Below are 22,919 nucleotides of genomic sequence, written 5' to 3' on the forward strand. Positions count from 1 at the left end.
CTATTTTCTGAAATGTTAGGATTTCCTAGTTTTTCTCTGTTATTAACAATTGCAGTAAACACCTCTGTACTATAAATTGTTTCTTTCCTAGGATAGGATCTGAGACAGTAGTATGTAAGAATTGAGAGTACAGACTCTGGAACCAAACAACCTGGGTCGAATCCTAGCTCTGCCACTTCCTGGCTATGTGACAAGCATGTTCCTTAAACTCTGCCACTGATTTCTCATCTTTAAAACAGAGCTAATCATATCTACCTCAGAGTTTTGGGAATTAAATGAGGAAGCATTTAAGCACTTAGTAGAGTCCTGGCAAATGATCAGCGCTTCTATTTGTGTTGGCTTTTATTTTTATTGCTGTCATTTAGATAAATGGTCAAAATATTACCTGCCTTATTTTTAATGACAGTATTAAGCTAAATTATTTATTTGCTTCTTGGTGGGAATCACTTGGTATCTTATTGATTTATTTATTTTTTTCCAGATATACAAGAAGAGATGTTCTTCCCCTGGGAAAATTTACTGTTAACTTGAGTGGTTGCCCACGGACTAGCACCTTCACAGAACACTTATATCGAATTATTCAACATCTTGTTCCAGCAGTAAGAGCAATATAAATACATATTATAAACCTGAGCACACTTTAAAAACCCGAACATTTAACTTTGAAATTTGAATAGATTGCTTTTAACGGGAAACAAAGCCAATTAGTTTTTATAATTTAAAATGTACTCTCCCCTAATCATTTTGCTTTTCTTTTATTGTTTGAGCACACATTTCTATAATCTAATAATTAGCACTATTGCAGTAACTTCCTTAAAATTACAGCATCTGTTGATGCCCATTTGTTTCTGAAGTTTTGTATTCTTTGTGTGCATTTAAAATCTAAAATATAAACTCTGAATTGTAGGAACATAATTCTTTTAGCTGAGGTAATAAAGATCTTTATCTCCATTACCTCATTTTAATTCTTATTTGGAAAGTGGAGCTACCTTTATTTGCCAGGGCATCTGGAATGGACTCTGTGGTGGGAAGATCTTGGGAACAGGGGATTGCTTCTGATTGGGTGTATGACTGGAAATGCTAGTCAGCTCTTATTTAGATACTTAAGAAATTGGAAATGATTATTCATTTAACCAACATTTATGGAGTGCCTAGTAACTGCTAGGCATTATTCTAGGCCCTCAGGAAACAGCAGTGAACCAAACAGACCATCAATTCTCATACTCTTTGGACTCACTTTCACTCTTAAAAATTATTTGAGGACCCCTAAAGAGCTGTTGTTTGAATGGGTTATATTTATTGTTAATTAACCATAAGAAATATATTGAAATAGTAATTCATCAATTAAAAGTAATAAACCAATTACATTTGAACATAAATATTTTTTGATGAAAAACAGCTATTTTCCCATACAAAAATAGTAGTGATGAAGGTGGCATTGCTTTACATGTTTGCAAATCTCTTTAATGTCTGGCCTAATAGAAGGCAGCTGGATTCTTAAATCTGTTTCTGTATTCAGTCTATTGTAATATGATGTTTTGATTGAAGTATATGAAAGAAAGGCCTCATATTGGAAAAGTAGTTGGCAAAAGCAGGAGTGTTTTAATAGCCTTTTCAGATAACTGGGTATTCTTCTTTGATGTTCGATCAAAACTATTGACTTGGCAGTTTCTTGAAGGATAGTTGAAGTGTGGAATCTGAAATTCTATCAATGAATTTTTCATATTCTGCTATTTTGAAATCTATTGGTTTATCTTCCACATTGAATGGATCATTTATTCGTATGATTTTGACCTTGTGGACTCCATAAAAGGGTCTTGGTCATTTCTTGGGGTTCTCTGGACCACGTTTTGACATGACTGAATTAGTCAAGACCTTTGCCCTCACGGAGTTAAACTTTTTGTGGTGGAAGATAGGCAAATGACAACCAAATACATGTTAAGTCACGTTAAGTGCCATGAAGAACAGTCAAGCTGATGGCAGGTCATGGTGGGGTTGCTGATGCAGTGTGGCCAGGGAAGGCCTTGCTGAGAAGGTGGTCGTCAAGGAGAGGCCTGAGAGAAATACAAGAGTGTGACAAATGGATACCGGGGTCAGAGTGTCCATCCTCTGCAGAGAGAACAAGTGCCAAGGCTCTAAGACTGCAATGTGCTTGGCACATTCGAGGAACAATAAGCAGAGGCCAGTGTGTTGTGTATGGAATGAGCATTGGAGAGAAAACGGTAGGAGGTGAGGCCAGAGAGGCAGCGGAGACCCACTCAGAGCTTGTGAGGCCAAGATTTAAGTAGCACATACTTCAGACATGAATTATATTTTTAACCGTGAGTTACCCAAGGAAGATTCTAAAGGTTATAGCAGGGTAAGGTATTTCCTTTTTGTTGTTTTTTATTCTACATCATTTTGTCATGGGTTTGTTTACCTTTTCATTTTTAGCATAGTCCATTTCCTTATATTACTCTTGTATTTATGTCTAGCTAACATGTGACTAATAAACATTTGCCTCTTTCCATATCTCATTAGGTTTCCACAACAGATTAATGAGGTGTGAGACTTGCTTATGCTTTGATGGCAGAGCCAGGCTAGACTCTGCTCTTAGCCACCTTTTGTTTTTTGTTTTTGATTTTAAACTTTCTGTTTTGAAATACTTTGCAACTTACAGGACAATTACAAAAAAAAATACAAATCATATACAGAGAACTCCAATACCCCTATCCCCCTAGATAGCCAGAACCACCAATTTTAACATTTTTCCACATTTGCCGTTTCCTTCTAACTTTACATCAGTCTGTCCATCTCTCTGTTTATGAATCCATTTTTCTGAGCACCGGAGTGTAGTTTGTATACATCGCGTAGTTTGTATACATCATGTTCACTGAACTCTAATGTACATTTCCTAAGAACAATGATATTCACTTATGTAACCACCTTAAATGTATTTATCAAGTTCAAGAAGTTTAACATTGATGTAAAGCTTACATTCTATATTTTAGTTTTTTTCATATGCCCCAACAATGTCCTTTTGAGCCTGCTGTGCTCCCTTGTTAGAGCCCATCCAGAATCAATGTATTGCCTTTAATTATCATTGTCTCTTTAGTTATTCTTCCCTTCCCTTTCCTTTCCCTCCCTCCTTCCCTTCCTTCCTTCCACATGGACTTCCCCATTTCAACTCCCAGGCATAACATTCAGTGGGATTAATCACATCCACTATGTACCCTGACATTATTAAAAGTTTCCCATCTCTGCAAACGGAAACCCTGTGCCCATTTTGTATTAACTCTTCACTCCCCCGCCTACCTTCCCCAGCCCCTGGCAAGCTGTACTCTAATTTCTGTCTCTGTGAGTCTGCATATTCTCCTTTATTTTCTTTGTAGTTATCTTAACATACTGCTAAATCTGTAACAAGTTCATGTTCTTTGATACCAACTTCACTTCAATAGCATATATAAACTATGTTTCTATACCCCTCCATCATCCAACTTTTATGTAGATCCTATCACAAATTACATGTTTATACATTGAGTCCAAAACACAGATTTCTTGTTACATTTTATGCATTTGCCTTTTAGATCTTGTAGGAAGTAAAAAGTGTTGTTACACATGAAAAATATAATAGTCCTGGCATTTATATTTATCCCTATTGTTAATCCTTTCTGGAGATCTTCATGTGTCTTTGATCTACTGTCTATTGTCCTTTCCTTTCAACCTGCAAAATTCTCTTTAGCGTCTCTTGTAGGGCCGGTCTAGTGCTGATGAACTCCTTCAGCTTTCATTTATCTGGGAATGTCTTAATCTCGCCCTCATTTTTGAAAGACGGTTTTGCTGGATATAGAATTCTTAGTTGGCAGTTTTTTTGCTCTCAGCACTTTAAATGTGTCCCCCTGTCTTCTTGCCTCCATGGTTTCCCATGAGAAATTGGCACTTAATCTTGTTGAGACCCTCTTGTGTGAGACATGTTTCTCCTCTCTTGTGGCTTTCAGAATTCTCTCTTTATCTTTGGCATTCAACAGTTTGATTAAAACATGGCGTGATGTGGTTTTTTGGGGGGTTTATCCTGTTTGGAGTTTGTTGAGTGTCTTGGATATAGATGTTCATGTCTTTAGTTAAATCTGGCAAGGTTTCAGCCATTATTTCTTTGAATATTCTGTCTGCTTCTGTCTCTTTCCTCTCCTTCTGAGATGCCTGCAATGCATATATTGATAGGCTTGATGGTGTCCCACAGCTTTCTTAGGCTCTATTTACTTTTCTCCATTCTTTCTTTTTTCTGCTCCCCAGATTGGATGATTTCATTTGTCTTATCTTAAAGTTCACTGATTCTTTCTTCTGCGAGCTCCAGTCTGCTGTTGGATCCCTCTAGGGAATATTTAATTTCTCTTACTGTGGTCTTCAGCTCTATTTGTTTCCTATTTTCATAATTTCCATCTTTCTACAGATTCTTTGTGTTCACCTATAATTTTCCTGATTCGTTTAGTTCTTTGTCCATGTTTTCCTTTAGTTCTTTGAGCATACTTAGGACCATTTTTTAAAAGTCTTTGTTATGTCCCAGGTCCGTTCCTCCTTGTTGATGGTTTCTAATTCTTTAATCTTCTCCTTTACCTGGACAATCACGTCCTGTTTCTTTGTTTTTTAATCTTTTGTTAAAACCTGGACATTTTGATATGTCATTGTGTTTTCACTGGAATTTAGGCTCTATGGTATCTGTTCCTTAAGCTTGAATCAACCTAGTTTTATGATAAAGCTTTCCTTGATTGCCAGGAGCTAACAAAACAAGAAGGAAAGAAGAAGACACCTTTCCCAGTCTCTGCAGGTCTACCTGTGCTCAAGCTCTCCATCAGGGCCAATCCATAAGGGGAATTTAGAGAATAGCTTGTGTAGGGGTCTCCCTAATCCTTTCTGCCTGTGCCTCTTACCTTGAGCATGCAATGTGGCCCTAGGAATTCCCCATTTACATGGATACAGATGTCCCCTCTGCCCTAGGAAATGGTTTCCTCGCTGTGTGGAACACTGCACTATGTGTCTACAGCTAGTGATCCCTTGCCCCAGGCAGCACAGCTTTTCTCTCCCTCAGTGTTCTGTAGGAAAGCTCTGTGAGTCTCTTTCTGCATGCAGCAGGCCACCACCAGACAGACGTACATGCTCCCAGTATGTGTACCAGGGTTACCCCGCTCCTTCCAGACCTGGGACCAGTGTAGGGGCCAACCAGGCTCCACGAGATCCTACTGCTTTTAAGTAGCCTTTTTCTTGATCTGGCACTCACCGTTACTGCAGTCCTTTAACTGTTTTCGGGAACTTTGAGAAAGATGTTTCTGCCAGGTCTTACTGGTTATTCAAAGCTTCTGTGGGGAGCCAGGGTCTTGGAGTATCTTAAGTCACCATCTTGACTGAGGCAGGGTCCAAGCCACCTTTTGATTTGACAAGCCCTGCTTTTTTTTAACATTCCTCATCCCTTTTTCTTTGAATCACTGAGCCATATTTTTCTATCTGAAAACTCCTCTGGGTTTAGGCAGCATATCTTAACTTCTTCGTCAACAAGTTTCTCCCACCCTCCCTCTGCAGAGGGACAAACATACTTCTCTTTAGGCTAGAGTGTTGAAAGAGTGGACTGGAGCATAAAACAGGGTAAAGAGGGTGATTGAGTTCTGGGCTAAGGGAGGTGGGAGGAGGTGCAGATGGTTTAGCAGATACTTTCCTCTGCTAACACTGGATGAGAAGTGTTAGTCTGGATGGCCCAAGTTATGATATCTATTAATGAATGGGTATAATTTTAACTTAAGGAGCAAAAAGGAAAATTAAACAGAGCTCTTCTCCTTTCTTGATGGGTGAAATAAGTATTTTATTTTCTGTTTTGTCTAGCCTGTTGTAGGTTAAAGAAGTACAGCTTATGGATATATAGTATATATAAATATATCTGTTGTCTGCAATGTGTTTTTACTTGTAAAAAGAAAATTACTCTTCAAGGATTCTGAACAAGGCATTTGCAAATAAATCAACTCATAGAATCAGTGAAATTCCTATTTAGGTTATAGATAATACTTTTGCTTCTAAGAGCTGAGGGAAACCCTGAGACTCTTCTTAAGTGGAAACTTGTAAGCTCATTCTTTCCATTTAAAATGCAGTGTTTAACCTGAAATATAAATTATATTGCCTTGGAACAGGGAAAGTTGTTGGTTCTTTGTTCATTAAAAAAAAATTTTCTCTTTGCAGTCTTTTCGTCTGCAGATGACTATAGAGAACATGAACCATTTGAAATTCATTCCCCACAAAGACTATACAGCCAATCGCTTGGTTAGTGGGCTCCTCCAGTTGCCCAGTAGTACTTCTCTTGTAATTGATGAAACTCTTCTGGAGCAAGGGCAGCTTGACACCACAGGTGTGTACACAGATGTTTCCCTCCATTTCTAACCCCCGGTTAAGGCCAGGTCTAATAATGACTTCTTAATTGAGTGCCTATGGACAAAGACAAATTCACATTCAACTAATATTTAAGATACAGACTTGGTATATGAATTTGATTAAAGTGTGTATTATAAACTAATTGTGCACACCATCCATGTTTTGTCATAGTATGAAAATAGTACAGTGGAACAAGTCAGTAGCATGTCTTTTGAAGGCTGTAAAGGGAGGAGGTTGTTCCTTTAATTATATATTATCTCAAAGGGTAAGTGTAGAAAGGATTTTAATAAAACATTTATCCCCCATTGTGAAGTTTTAAAAAAAATTTCAGAGTATCTGAAAAAACATATTCAGTAGAGCAGATGGTTTGAATTAGCCTCAATCGTGTAACATGTAAATTTGCAAGAAAGTAGATTGCTTTATTGGTGCTCAAACGGGAAGAATTAAGACCCTTTGCTGATAAGAAATGAAGATAGAAAAAAACAATGTAGATTGGGTAATTTAAAGCAAAGTTGAGTATAAAATCAGTAAAATTCATAACCTTATCAAGGGATAAAAATAATCTTAGTCCTACCATAGTACTTTAGCCCTGTGAATTCACCACTTCAAAAGCAATCGTATTATTGGGAACTTACTTTATAACTAGTTACACGCTTGAGGCTAGGTATTAGATTTTGGGATGTGGGGGGAGGGGGTCTTGGTCCCCAGAAGTTCCAGCTTGACTAATATTGTCTATTACCTAATAAATATTTAGCTTAGTGATAGGGGAGTAAATTGGACAGTGCCTCATATCCTTTATTAAAGCAGTAGATACCTCATGTCTTATAATCAGTGTTATCAAAACTAATTTGTTTAGGTGATTAAAATCAAAAGACCTAAAAATTATTCTCTTACTTTTCCAGGTGTTCATAATGTGACTGCCCTGAGCAACCTGATAACTTGGCAGAAAGTGGATTATGACTTCAGTTATCACCAGATGGAATTCCCCTGCAATATTAATGTTTTTATTACTTCAGAAGGGAGATCACTCCTCCCGGTATGATGAGTCATTTTTAAATGGAGGGAGATTGCATGGGAAAGATACTGTACTGCATTTCTGTTTTGTTTCTTTGTACCATTTGCTATTCGTTAAATTTGTTTAAAAATTGTGGAAAATGATTATTAAGGGAGTCAATTATTTTGTTCCTACCTTGGGATGAAAACTTTCCATCTACCAAGAACGGTATGTCAGCAAATCACAATCGAAGCAAAGCTCCGGACATCAGAAACTCCCAACTCCAGGCACAGGAAGTAGAAGCTGTCTGTCAGTTACCTCTCTAACACCCAGACCTCTGTTCTTGCTGCCTTTGTCCCATTGTTTTCTGCTGCTCTTAAATTATGTGAGAAATACATTAGAGCTCTTTTTAAAATGTCCCTAATCCCCTAAATATTTTTATGCTTTGTGGTGAAATTTTCTGGTAGTCATCAGAGTGGCCCTGTCTAATCTCATAGAGAACTTTCAACTCTGAGTTTGATGATGAGAAATAATCCAAATTATTAAAAGGTGTTTAGTTTATCTGTGTATTAGGGTTTACCTGTGATTATGAAAACCAGCCTGGTTAAGAATGAAATGGCCCATTGTTAAGTTTTCCATGAGAAGGTGATTTGCTTTATGTGGTTTCTAGAAATGTAGTTCAGTGAGAAGAAGAGTACATATTCCATAATTAAGGAAACATCAAAAACATTTTAATGAGCTGCTTTCTAGAGGTTGGCTACCTTTTTTATATGTTTATTAATTTTGTTGAGAAAACATGTGACCAAGAAAAAACTAACTTTTGTAATTATTGCTGAGGTAATTATAGTACATGTAAATTAATATTAAAAACGGGATTCCCCCTCCAATAAAAATATTCCTAATACCCTTGTCATGCTGATAGAGATGATGCATTGCCCTGCAAATTTAGATTTAGAAACTTGGAAAATACTGTGTACTATTTCTCCTTCCAGGCAGACTGCCAGATTCACTTACAACCACAGATAATTCCACCAAACATGGAGGAGTATATGAACAGCCTCCTGTCTGCGGTGCTGCCTTCTGTACTCAATAAATTCCGCATTTATCTAACCCTTTTGAGATTCCTGGATTACAGCATATCTGATGAAATAACCAAGGTACATTTGGGTTAAAGTAAAGGATTTTATGTTTACATTCACTGTAATTACTGATAATGTAATTTCACTATTGGTTTTCTGTATGTCTTGGGCCTCTTTTGTTCTTCTGCTTCTCCATTTTTGCCTTCTTTTAGTTTAAATAGATATACTCTATTTATTTTAAATAGATATTCATAATTTCCTTTTATGATATATATATATATGTATGTTTTAATGGTTGCTCTGGGGATTACAACTAACATCTTAACATATAACAATTCTGTTAGGATAATACCATTTTAATTAGAAAAGTATATTGTTTGCCTTTTTTTTTTTTTAAGAGAAATTGTAAGTTTTTTTGAAAAGTCATGCAGAAAATACAGTTCCCACATACCCACCCCCCCATACACACAGTTTTCCCTGTTATTAACACTTTGCTTTACTGTGGTACCTTTGTTAAAATTGTAGTAGTAGTATTATAATTATACTATTAACTATAGTCCACCATTTACATTGGGGTTCACAGATTGTGTTGTACTATGCTATAGCTTTAAAAAAGTTTTTATTCTAGTAACATATATACAACCTAAAATTTCCCCTAATGATCAGATTCAAATATGTAATTCACTGGTGTTAGTTACATTTACAATGTTGTGCTAGCATCACTGCCATCCACTGCTAAAACTTACCCTAAACAGAAACTCTGTACCAATTAATTATTAACTCCCAGTTCCCTACTCTCCCCACCCCAGCCCCTGGTGACTTGTATTTTAGTTTCTGACTCTACAAATTTGCTTATTTTAATTATTTCATGTCAGTGAGATCATATAGTATTTGTCCTTTTGTGTCTGGCATATTTCAGGCGCATGATGTCATCAGAGTTCATCCATGTTGTAGCACGTATCAGAACTGCATTCCTTTTTACAGCTGAGTAACATTCCATTGTAGGTATATTACATATTTCGTTTATCCATTCACCTTGATGGACATTTGGGTTGCTTCAGTCTTTTGGCAATTGTCAGTTATGTCACTATGAACATTGGAGTTTGAGTCCCTGCTTTCAGTTCTAGAAGTGGGCTTGCCAGGTCATATGGTAATTCTATACTTAAAATTTCTGAGATACTGCCAAACTGTTTTCCCCAGCCGTTGTACCATTTTACATATCCACCAGTAGTGAACAAGTATTCCTTTTTCTTCACATCCTCTTCAATACTTATTTCCCATTTTTTTCATAATAATCATTTTAGAAGGTGTGAAATGGTATCTTGTGGTTTAGATTTGCATTTCCCTATTGGCTGATGATGTTGAACATTTTTTCTTGTGCTTAATGGCCATTTGGAGTAGATCTTTGGAGAAATATCTGTTCAGGTCTTTTGCCCAATCTTTTAATTGTGATTGATTGTCTTTTTGTTGTTGAGTTGTGGGATTTATATATTCTGGATATTAAACCCTTATCAATTACCAAATATATTCTCCAGTTCTAAAGGTTGTCTTTTTACTTTCATGATGAAGTCACTGTGTCTTTCATGATAAAGTCATGATGAATTACAATAGTGTACAAAACTTTGCCCCATATGGTTCCATTTCTTCCTCCCTCCTATGTGCTGTTGTTATACAAATTAAATCTTTATATATTGTATGCCCATCAATTTCAATTTATAATATTGCTTATGCAGTTCTCTTATATCAACGAACAAGAGTTACAAGGAAAAAAAAACATTTATACTGTCTTTTATATCATACCTGGGTATATTTTATAAAATATAGTTATATTTTACATTTTAACTATATTTTACCTGTAGTTAACTTTATCAGAGCTCTTTATTTTGCTGTATTTATTTAAGTTAATGTCTTTACCAGAGCTCTTTAACATTTAAATTCCACTTACTGTCTAGTGTCCTTTCATTTCAGACTGAAGGACTCCCTTAGTATTTCTTGTAGGATAGCTCTGCCAGTGACAAATTCTCTGATGATATTATTTGGAAATGTCTTAATTTCTCCTTCATTTTTGAAGAGTAGTTTTGCAGTTATAAGATTCTTGTTTTATAGATTTCTTTCAGCACTTTCAATATGTCATCTCATTACTTTCTGGCCTCCATGGTTTCTGAGAAATCAGCTTTTAATCTTATTGAGTCACTTTTGTCTTGCTGCTTTCAAGATTCTCTCTGATTTTCAGCACAGGCATATGTCTAACTATAATCTCTGTATTTATCCTACTTGGAGTTTGTTGAACTTCTTGGATATGGAGATTAATGGTTTTCATCAAATTTGGGAAGTTGGGCTGTTTCTTCAGATATTCCCTCTACCCCTTTTTCTATCCTCTTCCCTTCTGGGACTCCCTTTATGCATATGTCACTGGTATCCCACAGGTCTCTGAGGCTTTGTTCATTTTTTCCTCATTCCTTTTTTTTTCTGTTCCTTAATGGAGATTTTCTAGATAATCTCAATTGACCTACCTTCGAGTTTGCTGGTTCTTTCTTCTGTCTGCCCAAACTGCTATTGAGCCCCACTAGTGAATTTATTATTTCAGTTGTAGTTTTCAGCTCTGGAATTTCTATTTGCTTCTTTTCTATAATTTCTGTTTATCTATTGATTTTGATTTGGTGAGATACTGTTCTCATATTCTCCTTTAGTTCTTTATATGCAGTTTCCTTCAGTTCTTTGAAAAAATTTAAAATAAGCTGACTTAAAATATTTGTTTAGTGAATTCAATATTTTGGGATTCCTCAGGGCAGGTTTCTGCTAATTGCATTTTTCCAGTGTATGGGCAATATTTTTTCTTTGCATGTCTCAATTTTTTTTTTTTTTTGAAAACTGGACATTTAAAAAAATGTACTGTGGCAGCTTGGCTAGGAAATCAGATTCTACCCCCTCCCAAGGGTTTCTTGCTGTTGCTGTTGTTTATTTTTACTGACTTCTGGATTCTGTAAAGTCTGTATTCTTTGTTGTGTGTGGCCAGTGAAGTTTCATTTAGCTTAGTGGTCAGTTAATGAAAAGATGCAAATTTCCTTAGATGCCTGGAAGCAGTAAGTCTCTCAGTCTTTGCTGAGGGGCTCTGTATACATGTTGGGGCACAGCTTAGCCAAACAGTTTACAACACTGCCTTAGCCTTTACTTCCTGCTTGCACAGAGCCTCAGGATTACCCAGAGATTGAGCACTTGTGGCCTTCTCAGGTCTTTCCTGAGCATGCACACAGCCCTCAGTATGTGAGTGGCCTTCTGAATCCCCAGCCTCCTATAGACATTCTCCAGCTTTTCCTTTTAAGGTTTTGGTTAACCTGTTGTTTATACAGGTTGTATAAACAGTGCTTCAGGCAGCCAAGATGATGAAAAGCTGCTTCTGATTTTTAAAATTTTTTATTAATGGTAACATATATATAACAAGAAATCTCCCATTTTCCTACAGTGCTTCAGGCAGCCAAGATGATGAAAAGCTGCTTCTGATTTTTAAAATTTTTTATTAATGGTAACATATATATAACAAGAAATCTCCCATTTTTAAATGCACAGTTTAGTGGCATCAATTACATTCCCAGTTTTGTGCTAGTTACCACCATCCATTACTGTAACTCTTTCGTCAGTCCAAATAGAATCTCTGTACCCTCAAAGTAGTAATTCCGTATTTCTCCCTACTCCCTGCCCCTGATAACCTCGAATCTACTTTATGTCTCTATGAATTTGGTTATTCTAGATATTTCATATAAGTGAAATCATACAACATTTGTCCTTTTGTATCTGTCTTTTTTCGCACAACTTAATATTTTCAAGGTTCATCCATGTTGGAGTATGTTATCAGAACTTCATTCTTTTTAATGGCTGAATAATATTCCATTGCATCTACATACCACATTTTGTAAAGTTCATCTGTTGATGGACACTTGGGTAGTTTCCAGCTTTTGGCTGTTGTGAATAATGCTGCTATGAACATTGGTGTATAGTATGTGTTCGAGTCCTTTTTAGTCCTTTTGGGTATATACCTAGAAGTAGAATTGCTGGGTCATAGGGTAATTCTATGTTTAGATTCTGAGGAACCACCAAACTTTTCCACAGTGACTGTGCGCAAACATTTCTACCAACAGTGTATGTGGGTTCATATTTCCAGCATCCATGTCAACACTTTTTTTTTTTTTTTAAATAGCCATCTTTTTGCATGTCAAGTGTTATATCATGGTTTTGACGTGCTTTTCCTTAGCAGCTAATTATGTTGAGACTCTTTTCTTGTGTTTATTGGCCATTTGTATTTCTTCTTTGGAGAAGTATCTATTCAAGTCCTTTGCCCATTTTTTAAATGGGTTGTCTTTTTATTGTTGAGTTGTAGGAGTTCTTTATCTATCTTGGATGTTAAACCTTTGTCAGATATATAGCTTCCAAATATATTCTGTTCTGTATTTTGTCTTCACTTTCTTGATGTCATTGATGCACAAAAGTTTTAAATTTTAATGAAGTTGATTTATCTACTTTTTTCTTTAGTTGCTTGTGCTTTTGGTATCATATCTAAGAAATCATTGCCAAATCCAAGGTCATGAAGATTTTCCCATTTTCTTCTAAGAGTTTTGTGGATTTTTTAGCACTTACATTTGGGTTATTGATCCGTTTTTTGAGTTAAGTTTTGTTTATGAACATATTGTTTTGGACATGCTTCCCAGGAGGCAAAGTCTGTTCAAACTGGACAAACTCTGAGCAGTTAAATTAAAAGTAGCCTTGCAAGTAGGGTCTTCCAGGGAAACACCAGACAGGTCAAATGATGACACTTCTCTGGGAATGGGGTTGAAAGGAGCTCCAACCTCAGTCTGACCCCTCCAGAAAGTGCTGGTTTTCACTATGATTCCAGGACTGTGGTTCACGTCTACTGCAGGGATTGGCATATGGGCAGTTAAAATGCCATGGAGCCCACCTTTCTTAACAAAATTTAGCAGTTTTTCTTGAATACACGCTCCCTGGATTATTGCAAGCCTGTTTCATTTCTAGATTTGAAAACATGGATTCTGATGGCTTTTGCCCATGTTCTTGTTTTTATGGAAGAGAGAATTTTCAGAGGTCCTTACTCTGACATTTCCATTGTCACTCCTCCCTGTGTTTGTTTAAAGGCATCTTGTTTGCTGTGCAAGTTGCAGATTTATATCTGTTTGCTTGGCCTTCTTAAGTGTATCTGAGATTTGTTATTTTGTACTTTTCAACAGTAGCATTTATGTATGTGTAAAATTTTGGTTCTCATTCCTTTCACCCATATTATCTTATTTGTCCAAGAGGCTGGACTGATATCATTTTTACACCAATGAAGGGATGTCCATGTAACTTTCCTCATTAGTAGTTTTAAAATGCATTTATCTTTCGATAAAGGCCGTCGAAGATGACTTCGTGGAAATGCGCAAGAATGATCCCCAGAGTATCACTGCTGATGATCTCCACCAGTTGCTCGTTGTAGCTCGGTAAGATTTACATATACATAATTTGCATGTACATTATTCAGTAAGGTACGCGTGATTCTGCTAATTATTTAGGAATTAACTGAGTCAGACTTTTAAAACACCTTGTGAAAGGACTCATTGAGAGAGAATTGTGTTTGGCTGGTGATCACTTCAGTAAAACAGGCATCCTTGATCTCTAAGCTTTAAAGAGTGAGTCATTGTCTGAGTCGGACTCTTAAAAAAGACTATGTGTAGAAGTCTAACTTGGCTCTTAAGTACAGCTATCAGAAGATGTTATCTCCTAATATTGCCTATGCTTCTAAAAGTATTCTTAAGCTATGGATAGAAAAAATATATATATCTATATATAGATAGTCCTAGGCCTAGACTTAAATTTCTTTTATTTTGAACCAGGTTTCTGTCTCTCAGTGCTGGTCAGACTACACTGTCAAGAGAACGATGGCTAAGAGCAAAGCAGCTAGAGTCTTTAAGAAGAACCAGGCTTCAACAGCAGAAATGTGTGAATGGAAATGAACTTTAGAGATCTGATACCCTTGAAATGTAAAGTGCAAATGGTGGTCACATTACTGTAAAATTCAAATACCATTTATACTACATCATTTTGTAGATAATTTGTATCAAAAACCAATGACTTTTCCTGCAATCAAACCTGGTAACATATGAAATTTATATAATGTTCAGTAAGGGCTTCTACCTTAATGATTTTATGGAGCTTTTGAAATTTGTTTTATAATTATACAAATTAGTAACAATGGTATAAAAATGTGTTTGATATTAAAAGTTTAATATTGATAATGTTGCTGATTATACTATTTCTTTAGCTTCAGCTAAGTCATAGGCCAGACTCTGTTGAAATGCTAGTGTTAACTTCATTTGAAGAAAATTGTGATATTGAAAGAATAATCCTTCACCTCAAATTTCTTTCTCTTTCCAATTAACAGTGGTCAAAGTTTGGGAAATGTGGCATACTTGCCATTAATTCACATGACCACAGTTTAAAGGCCATGAGAAATTCTGTCCTATCAGTTCTGAAATGACCACAGCTTTTTTCCATTTAAAAATTGTTAACCGTAGCTTCTCCCCTGGGAAGCCTAGAAGATATGTTGTTCAGGTACTATTTTTGTTAACATTGTTAGTGAGAAATAATTTAAACAGTGAGTCCAAGAATTCAAAGGCAATTAGCAGATGTTCTTGTGACTGTTTGCATCAGGTCAATTTATTACTCCAGACAGATATGCACTGAGCATTTCAGGAAATAAACATTGTGTGTGCCTGGAAAAAAAAAAAAATTGTTAACCTACACAACTAATCTTTCACTTGGAAGTGGTTCCTAGACTTAGATTTCATGGACCAGTAATATTTTCAAAAATTTGGGGATAGTGTTGCCAATTTATTTTGCCAAGTAATCTGAAATAAATCACTGTATTATTACCATTTTTTTTCTCCACCAAAGGACAACCTCATAATAAAGGTTAGTCCTTTAAATGGAATAAATGTAGCTTTTTGGGAAAAAACACTATATTGTCCTTATTTTTCACATTTCACCCCAGTGTATTTGTGACCCACTGTTTGATAGGACTCACTTAAAGGAAAACTGCCCTACAAAGTTGTTTTGCTCAAATATGAAAAGAACAAAGTAGCCCTCTTATTTAAAACAAAAGTTTTCAGTTATTTTACTAATAAGTATCATTTAGTTCCTTTGTTTCAGATTTTAAAGTTTTTATATAAGTTTATCAATGAGTTTCAGATGTGTTAGATCAAGTGACATTATCTGCTAGTCAAGTGATGTCCTGATACAACTGCAGGTAGGTTTTCCCCAATTAGTTTTTATATAAAAGTTTTCAACAAAAATTTGTTTGTGTTAGAAAGCAAATTAATAATACTCTAGTAATGTAATTGTGGCAACAAGAATGTTTCGAAAGGTTAGAACAATACTTTTGTTAGCTATCAATTGTGTATCTAAAGATTTTCTTTTTTTTTTTTTTTCCCTCACTTTTTTTTTTAATCATCATTTTATTGAGATATATTCACATACCACGCAGTCATACAAAACAAATTATACTTTCGATTGTTTACAGTACCATTACATAGTTGTACATTCATAAAGATTTTCTTTTAATTAATAATTTACCTAGTTGGAAACAGATCAATTAAGTGATTCCTTAAAATTTTTTCCTGTAAGGCCTAAATTGACATTGCTAACCAAGAACACAGGGTCAACCTTGAATATCAAGGAATTCATTATGCCTAATGAACTGAAGTGAAAATTACTAGTTGTTTAAACAATATTAACTTTTCCTAAACTGAAATCTATTTTTATAAACTAATGTAAATAATGTTTATATTTAGAATCCTAACTGGTTTTCATTTTTATAACTGGTAGTTTAGACCTCAAGCTTTTAGAAAAGGCTGAACTGGATTTGAGAATAAAACTCATTTTCTATAATTGGCCTAGAACAAAGTAGATTAGTTACCATGTGTTTATTGTGCCAATGTGAATTGTAATTTACCAAAGAAGTACATAATTTGCTTGATCTTGTGGAAAAGTTCCCCTGAAAGGACAACCCTCTTTTAAATAAACAAAACTTCCCAAATTACAAGTACTTTGGGCTGTTTTTTATGAATTGTCAGACTCATGTCCCATGTGATCTTGTGTGTGCTGTTTGTCCTCTTGGTGGAAAACCATTACCAGAGGGAAACTTAAGTGTGGGAGGTGCATCTTATGACTGGAAGTCTTGAAGTTTCAGAAGCCCTTTTCTCCCTTACCTACACAAGTGGACATTAAAATGTATTGATCTGATTTAATGCAAGATGTTTTCTATTTGAATGACCAAGACATTGAAGGCATCCATATTACCCTGATTGGAACTGAACATTGCCTTCCTAGGATGGTTTGTGGAGATTAAATGTGTATTTTATCGCACATGACTTTGGCTTATATTTTCTCTTGTTCTAGAACACTTAATTTAATGATATTCTAAGACCCAGAAGAAAAGTTGGTTGAGAGTAGAATAAAAACACTCCCTTTCTTTCAAATGCTTGGGTTTGTGACCACTTGCGTCATTTTAAAGTCATGAAAACGTTTCAAAGGAGTAAAAAATTAGGCTGGGACTAAAAGTTCAGTTACAATAAATTTACCGTTTATCGATTCTTTGATCTGACTTAAAACCAACCCTTAACGTTTCAAATGTTATTCAAGGAATTCTCATAAATGATGTCATTTTAATTGCAATGATATTTTATTTTAAAGTCACAAGATTTGACACTTCAAAAAAAAGATACCACTAATAAATAACAAAAGTGGAAATGTTTATCAGTGTTACAACAGACATAATGTTCAGCTAAGAATCACTTCAGCAGAGTAAGGTTCTAAGATACCAGTCAAACCAATACTTGTTTAGAATACAATGTGCAACTTTCTTACTGTATAAATTTCAGAATAAGCACTGGCTCTTTGTGGTCAGGGTTATAGCCGTAAAACCAGTTTTAGCACAACTGTGCTTCAGACTAAATCTTCTATAGTTGTGATAATCTACATACGTTGTTGAGTGCCCTCCTGGGAAAAATTTAAATTTGAAGATTTCCTTCTATAATTACCAGTAGCCAATATACATCTATTCTTACCTTCCTGAAAACAGCAGGATTAAATTTAATAGGTGCTGGTATATACATCCAGTGTATTCAGGTTTGCTTTACGACTGGCAAGTCTTAATCTTCCTGACTGTGGGATATTCAAGACAGCAGAGTATTTTAAATTTGTTCAAATTGAAAAGGGAAAATTAGGATCAAATGGGCACGTTTCTCGGACTGTACTGTCAATAGCCCTCAGTTAACTTCATAAGGAATACTCAAGCCACCAAAACTAAACCAATAGTTTATATATTCAAATACTTTTCCGTACTAATTTAATGACATTAAAGTCAATAAAACTGAATGTTGTTTACTTGTAGAGGCACTCCACACAAAAATGAGCTGACAAAACAAACTGGGAAAGAAGCTAATCCCCATCCTTCATACTCTGCCCACCCACCGGACTCCAGAAAGGTTCAGGTAATGGTCCAAAGTGACATTCCTGATTTCTTTTCATTCACTTTGTAGTGTATGAGCTACTCAGACGACACATTCTAGAATGATACACGTCTGTGGTCTTGGCCCTCAAATGTGGAAATCTGCTCAAGTTCAGACTCCCATTATAACCTTTTACCATAAACATAATTAGAATTTGTCTGATCCCTAGATTCAAAGACAGTACAAGTTAAAAGAGGCCAATATGGGAAACCTTTTGGATTAAACAAAAGCCACACGAGGATTCTTTGTGGTTAAAAACTAAATCTGAATTATTCGGGTCTGGCATTGTGTAAACATGTTTTTAAGTTCATTTTGCAGGACTTCATTCATCACTTCAGGTTCTGCAGGACTCTTTTGAACTTTTGCAACTGCTAAGTTGATTCCATGGGTTAATCCAGCCTGGGTAATACTGGCAACCTGGACCACAGAACTTCGAATCTTTGCAAAGGGAGAGACAGCTCTGCTGCTACTGCCTTCTGAAGGAGAAGGGGTTACATGAAGCCCTGTCTCAAGTTCAGGCATGCTTGATCCAGAACCTGGGCTCTTTTGAGATAGAAGTGAATGTACTGGTTCAACTGACAGAAACTGTGGGCCTGTCACAGAAAAAGACACATCTAATTGTGAGGGCCGAGAAGGTGTCTGTACTAGTGTTTCAGATTGAGTTTCTTCATTAGAAACTTGATTGGTCATTTGATTTCCTTCCTCAGTAGCCTGCTGAGAAATAGATCTGGTCTCTGGAGGCTGGGTCATTTTGCTCTGCGCATCCTGTACAAATCTATGGCAGTAAACATCCACAGGCTTGGCAAAGCCAGTCAATATTTGTATGTTGTCAGCAGACGGACTTTTCTTCAGAGGAGACTCTTGGCCTTTTCCAAGCCCACTTCCATGATCGATAGTACTCTCAGAAGGAACGTGAATGCTAACTTCAGTGCTGCTTACAGACTGGGATCGACTGCCTAATCGAGGTGCTGAAGCAATAATACCACAACTAGGAAGAACATAGTCTACTGGCCCTACATTCTCTAAAGAATTAACTAGCTGCCTGTCTTCATCACACTTGGAATTTGTAAGGAATTCATCAGAGCGGTATGAGTCATTATCTGAAGATATTTCCCCTTCAGACTCTGCCTGGTCCTTATTATCCATCACACCTGTGTTTTCCATGGTTTCAAGACTACTATCTGATTTCCAAAGATTTACTTTTAAGTTTGGTTTTAAAAAGTTAACTTTCATTTCAGCTTTTGTAAAGTTTCCTAGCTTTCGTAGATTGCCAATGTTTACGTTTGATTTGGTCTGTTTTACTTTTTGATTTAGAGAAGAAAATTTGCTCATTAAAAAATTCTTCCCTTGGGCTAAAGAGCCTTGGTTTTGAGATCTAATACCAATGATGTCTTCGTGAGGTTTACTGCTCTTCCTGTAAAACAGAAGAGAAAAAAGTTAATTCCCTATGGAATCGGGTATGCTAGTTCTGTGGAATGTGGTCAATGCTTATTAGGATGAAAAAATCCACAGATTTTAAATCTAAGAATACTCTGTTGATAGCCCCTTGTTTTTCCTTTTGCAAATGCAAAAACTTAGTTTAAAGCATATTGGCTATTTTCTCTACCAAGTATTTAAATCGGAATGCTCCCTCTCTCCCCCTTATATTTAAAAGTTTAAAAATGTGTGGCCATCCAAGTTATACCAAGGATAGCAAAATACAGAGCAGCTTTCTTTCAGAGGAATTATCTGAGCCACATTTCAGCATACTAATTAGCAAAATACCACCTAGCTAAGTACTGCTGGAGAGGGTCAGAGTTACTGTATATTAAAAGTTAACAAACCTAGATATCCTAAATATATTTTAAATGCCAAGTCACTCAAAAGGAAAAAAAAAAAAAAGGCAAATTTGGGTCTTTAGACCTTTTCTTGAAAATGAGGATAAATGACAATTGCTAAGGAGACATCTCATTGTCCTTGGAAGACATATGGTTCAATGAGTCTGGTAAACAATTTGGCACTGTTAAGAACAAGGGAAATTCAGTTCCCAATTTTGGGATGCTATTCTAAGGAAATAATGCTAAAATGTGAAAAATAATACATGCACAAAGATGTATGTCATGACTTAAAATACAAGGAAAAAACCAGCAACCCAAAGTTTTTGCAACTGGGTTTCATAGCTATGTGCCAGGTAGTCTAAGTGCTTTATAAGCATTATCATACAATCCATGCAACTACTCTGCAAGATTGTATATTATCCACCATTTTGCAGATGACTATTAAGTGCCTTTCCCAAGACTGAAGAGCAAGTGATAGAGCCAAGAGTCAAAGGTCTGGATGACCAGAGTCCATGTTCTTAACCAACACATACTTTTGCAAATAGATCATGAATGCAGCTATTAAAAACCACAGTTATAATCTCTATAGTAACGAAGTATGCATACAATACGTTTAGCAATAAAAGCAGGACATATCCTATATGGTTAAAAAAACGCGCACAAGAAAAAACTGAAAAGAAATACATCAAAATGATAATTGCCATGGAATAGTGTCTTAAATGAACATCAGCTGTAAACTAATCATCTCAAGCAAACCATGTACACTCAGAAATACCCTTGAAAATCCCTTAGTGTATACACAATATCGTGTGTACTGTAAAATTAGGTCCAGCATAAGCCAATTTTTCTTCCAAAATTGGGACAGATCACTTTCTATGTGCATTAGATGAAATAACTGGTTTATATTTAGACGCCTTATTTTAAAAACCGTTTTGAGGGATATGTATTATATGACTCCACCATAGTGGTTGTGGTACAATAATGCTGATGTAATTTTCTATATTTAATAATTTTTGAGTATTACAGTTCTTCAAAATTGCACATAAAGCTTTTAAGTTGGCCACTGACCCAATTTTTATACAGGCCATTACTGAAGTGATGTGTCATGAGAAAATGTGAAGTCTGATTAAAAAAAAAAAAAAGAGGACAAAAAAAATCTCTCCAAAAGGGCTGTTCATTTTGGAAGACACTTCTAAAATTTTAGCATCTTAAAAGCTTTCTAGTCTACCGATTCAACAAACAGTTGCAGAAATTTTAAAAACTAGTATTAATCATAAAGCAGAAACAGAAAACTGTTCATTAATCAGATATAAACTAGGTTAGGTATGATGATAATCTTTTGAAAAAATATTTCATGGAAGAATCTTAACTTCACGTTAAATGAAAAATCAAGTTCCTGAATAAAAGTCACACAGCATACCAGTTTTTCTAAAACAGACTCAAGTGTACATGTGTATATGCACATGTGTTTGTGAATGAAAAACTAATGTAATAAGCAAAGATATAATAAACATAAAATTTAGGATGGTGGTGACATCATGGCAGGGAAAGACTATGGGCATGGAAAAAGAAATAAAACAGGATCAAAAAATTTTAAGAAAAGACTAAATTCCTTAAACTCATGTGTTATCTCTATCACTATGAAACCCCACAAACCAACACAGTACTTGGAACAAACTGAACCCTCAATAATTAGTTGTAGAATAAACGCATTTTGTAGTACGGTGAGTTTCTTCTGGAGAAATCTGCCCACCGTAAGTTAAGGTGCAAAAGAGAAAACAATTAATGCCTAAGTTGTTTGACAAGGAAAGAGCTGAATATTTCAATGCTAAAAGGGGTATGGAGACATGCGTGACAGTCATAGAGTTTTAGCCAAGCTTTCTGGTAGCACCCAATAGCTGACTAGCCTTCCAAAGCCCTCCAAGCTCCTGGGTCCCAAAGCAGTTCAAAGTCCATTGTGCATATGCATAGGAGACTTTTCCAGGTTTCCCCATACTTCGAGGCCATAAGAAGAAACAGACTCTGAAATAGCTTGTCGAAACACAGGGATCAAGAACTTTCACAGGAGTCACAGAATGGAAAACACTCAGAAACCAACTTGAGACTCCTATTGACCAAAGGTGGAACAACCTGAACAACAAAATGGATATCTGCATAGTCTCAAAGGATTTCCTCCAAAATAGTAATTACTAAGAGGAAAATAGTTTAAAGTGGAAATCCTGGCACACGTCACCTTAGCCAAGTAATGGAGGTTACCGTCAACAGCAACACACATGGACACCATGTACTCCACCCCTGCAATGTGCACTGAGAAGTGCACGTCATTTCCATGGTATCTTTCCCAATGTACAATCTCAGCTCAATCACAAAAAAAAACACCAGACAAACCCAAATTGGGGGAAACTACAAAGTAACTGACTCTTCAAAAGTATTAAGGTCATGAAAGACAAGGAAAGACTGAGGAATTGTCCCAAATTATGAGGAAATCATGGAGACAAGACAATTTAAATGTAAAGTGGGATTCCTGGATTAGATCCTGGAATAGAAAAAGCACATTAGTGAAAAAAGTAGTGAAATCCAAAAAATTAGTTCTGTACTTGGGTTAATAGTATTGTACTAGGTTAATTTCTTAGTTTTGATAAATGCTCTATGATTATACAAGATGGTAACACAAGAGGAAGCTGAGTGAAGGGTATAAAAGAACTCTATTATTTTTTCAATTCTTCAAGTCTACAAATTACCTGAAAATTACATATATATATGTGTGTGTGTGTGTGTGTGTGCATATATAAACAAACAATAAGTATTACTTTTTGATCCACAGATAATTGATTCTTCCCTTTCTAAAAACCAACATATTACCATAATGTGACCCCAGCCCACCTTTCAAATACTTTTAAAGAAATAAGACTTTGAATAATAATGTCTTTATTCTTGGGGAAAAACCAAAACCGTATATTCACCTCTCAAGTTTTTTCTCAATTATAGGTACATCCAATCCCATGGCTTGCTTGGTGATTTGCAGCATCTCTGCAATGCACTGAAGGGTATCTGAAACCCAAATATAACTGTTTGCCAGTTTCTC

The 22,919-nt window shown here is 35.8% G+C and overlaps 2 protein-coding genes across 4 annotated transcripts in view; one reads left to right on the forward strand and one right to left on the reverse strand.

Annotated features, from left to right (window-relative positions):
* LOC119510964 (minichromosome maintenance complex binding protein) overlaps window positions 1–15,299 on the forward strand; it is a 64,261-nt gene extending 48,962 nt beyond the window's left edge. The window contains exons 11-16 of the mRNA XM_037805390.1: window positions 482–599; window positions 6,202–6,367; window positions 7,293–7,426; window positions 8,377–8,541; window positions 13,861–13,949; window positions 14,343–15,299. Of these exons, the coding sequence (XP_037661318.1) occupies window positions 482–599; window positions 6,202–6,367; window positions 7,293–7,426; window positions 8,377–8,541; window positions 13,861–13,949; window positions 14,343–14,469 (799 nt within the window). The 3' untranslated portion in view covers window positions 14,470–15,299. The remainder of the gene's footprint in view (window positions 1–481; window positions 600–6,201; window positions 6,368–7,292; window positions 7,427–8,376; window positions 8,542–13,860; window positions 13,950–14,342) is intronic.
* A 1,870-nt stretch (window positions 15,300–17,169) lies between these two features.
* Window positions 17,170–22,919, reverse strand: part of INPP5F (inositol polyphosphate-5-phosphatase F) — a 103,075-nt gene continuing 97,325 nt past the window's right edge. For 2 of the 3 annotated variants that reach the window (XM_037805387.1, XM_037805389.1), the window contains 2 exons: window positions 22,798–22,885; window positions 17,170–19,431 (listed from right to left, as the gene is read on the reverse strand). In XM_037805387.1, the coding sequence (XP_037661315.1) occupies window positions 18,276–19,431; window positions 22,798–22,885 (1,244 nt within the window). In that variant the 3' untranslated portion in view covers window positions 17,170–18,275. The remainder of the gene's footprint in view (window positions 19,432–22,797; window positions 22,886–22,919) is intronic. The other variant, XM_037805388.1, reaches the window with a different exon arrangement.

Source organism: Choloepus didactylus, chromosome 15, assembly GCF_015220235.1.
Source record: "Choloepus didactylus isolate mChoDid1 chromosome 15, mChoDid1.pri, whole genome shotgun sequence".
Classification (NCBI taxonomy): Eukaryota; Metazoa; Chordata; class Mammalia; order Pilosa; family Megalonychidae; genus Choloepus; species Choloepus didactylus.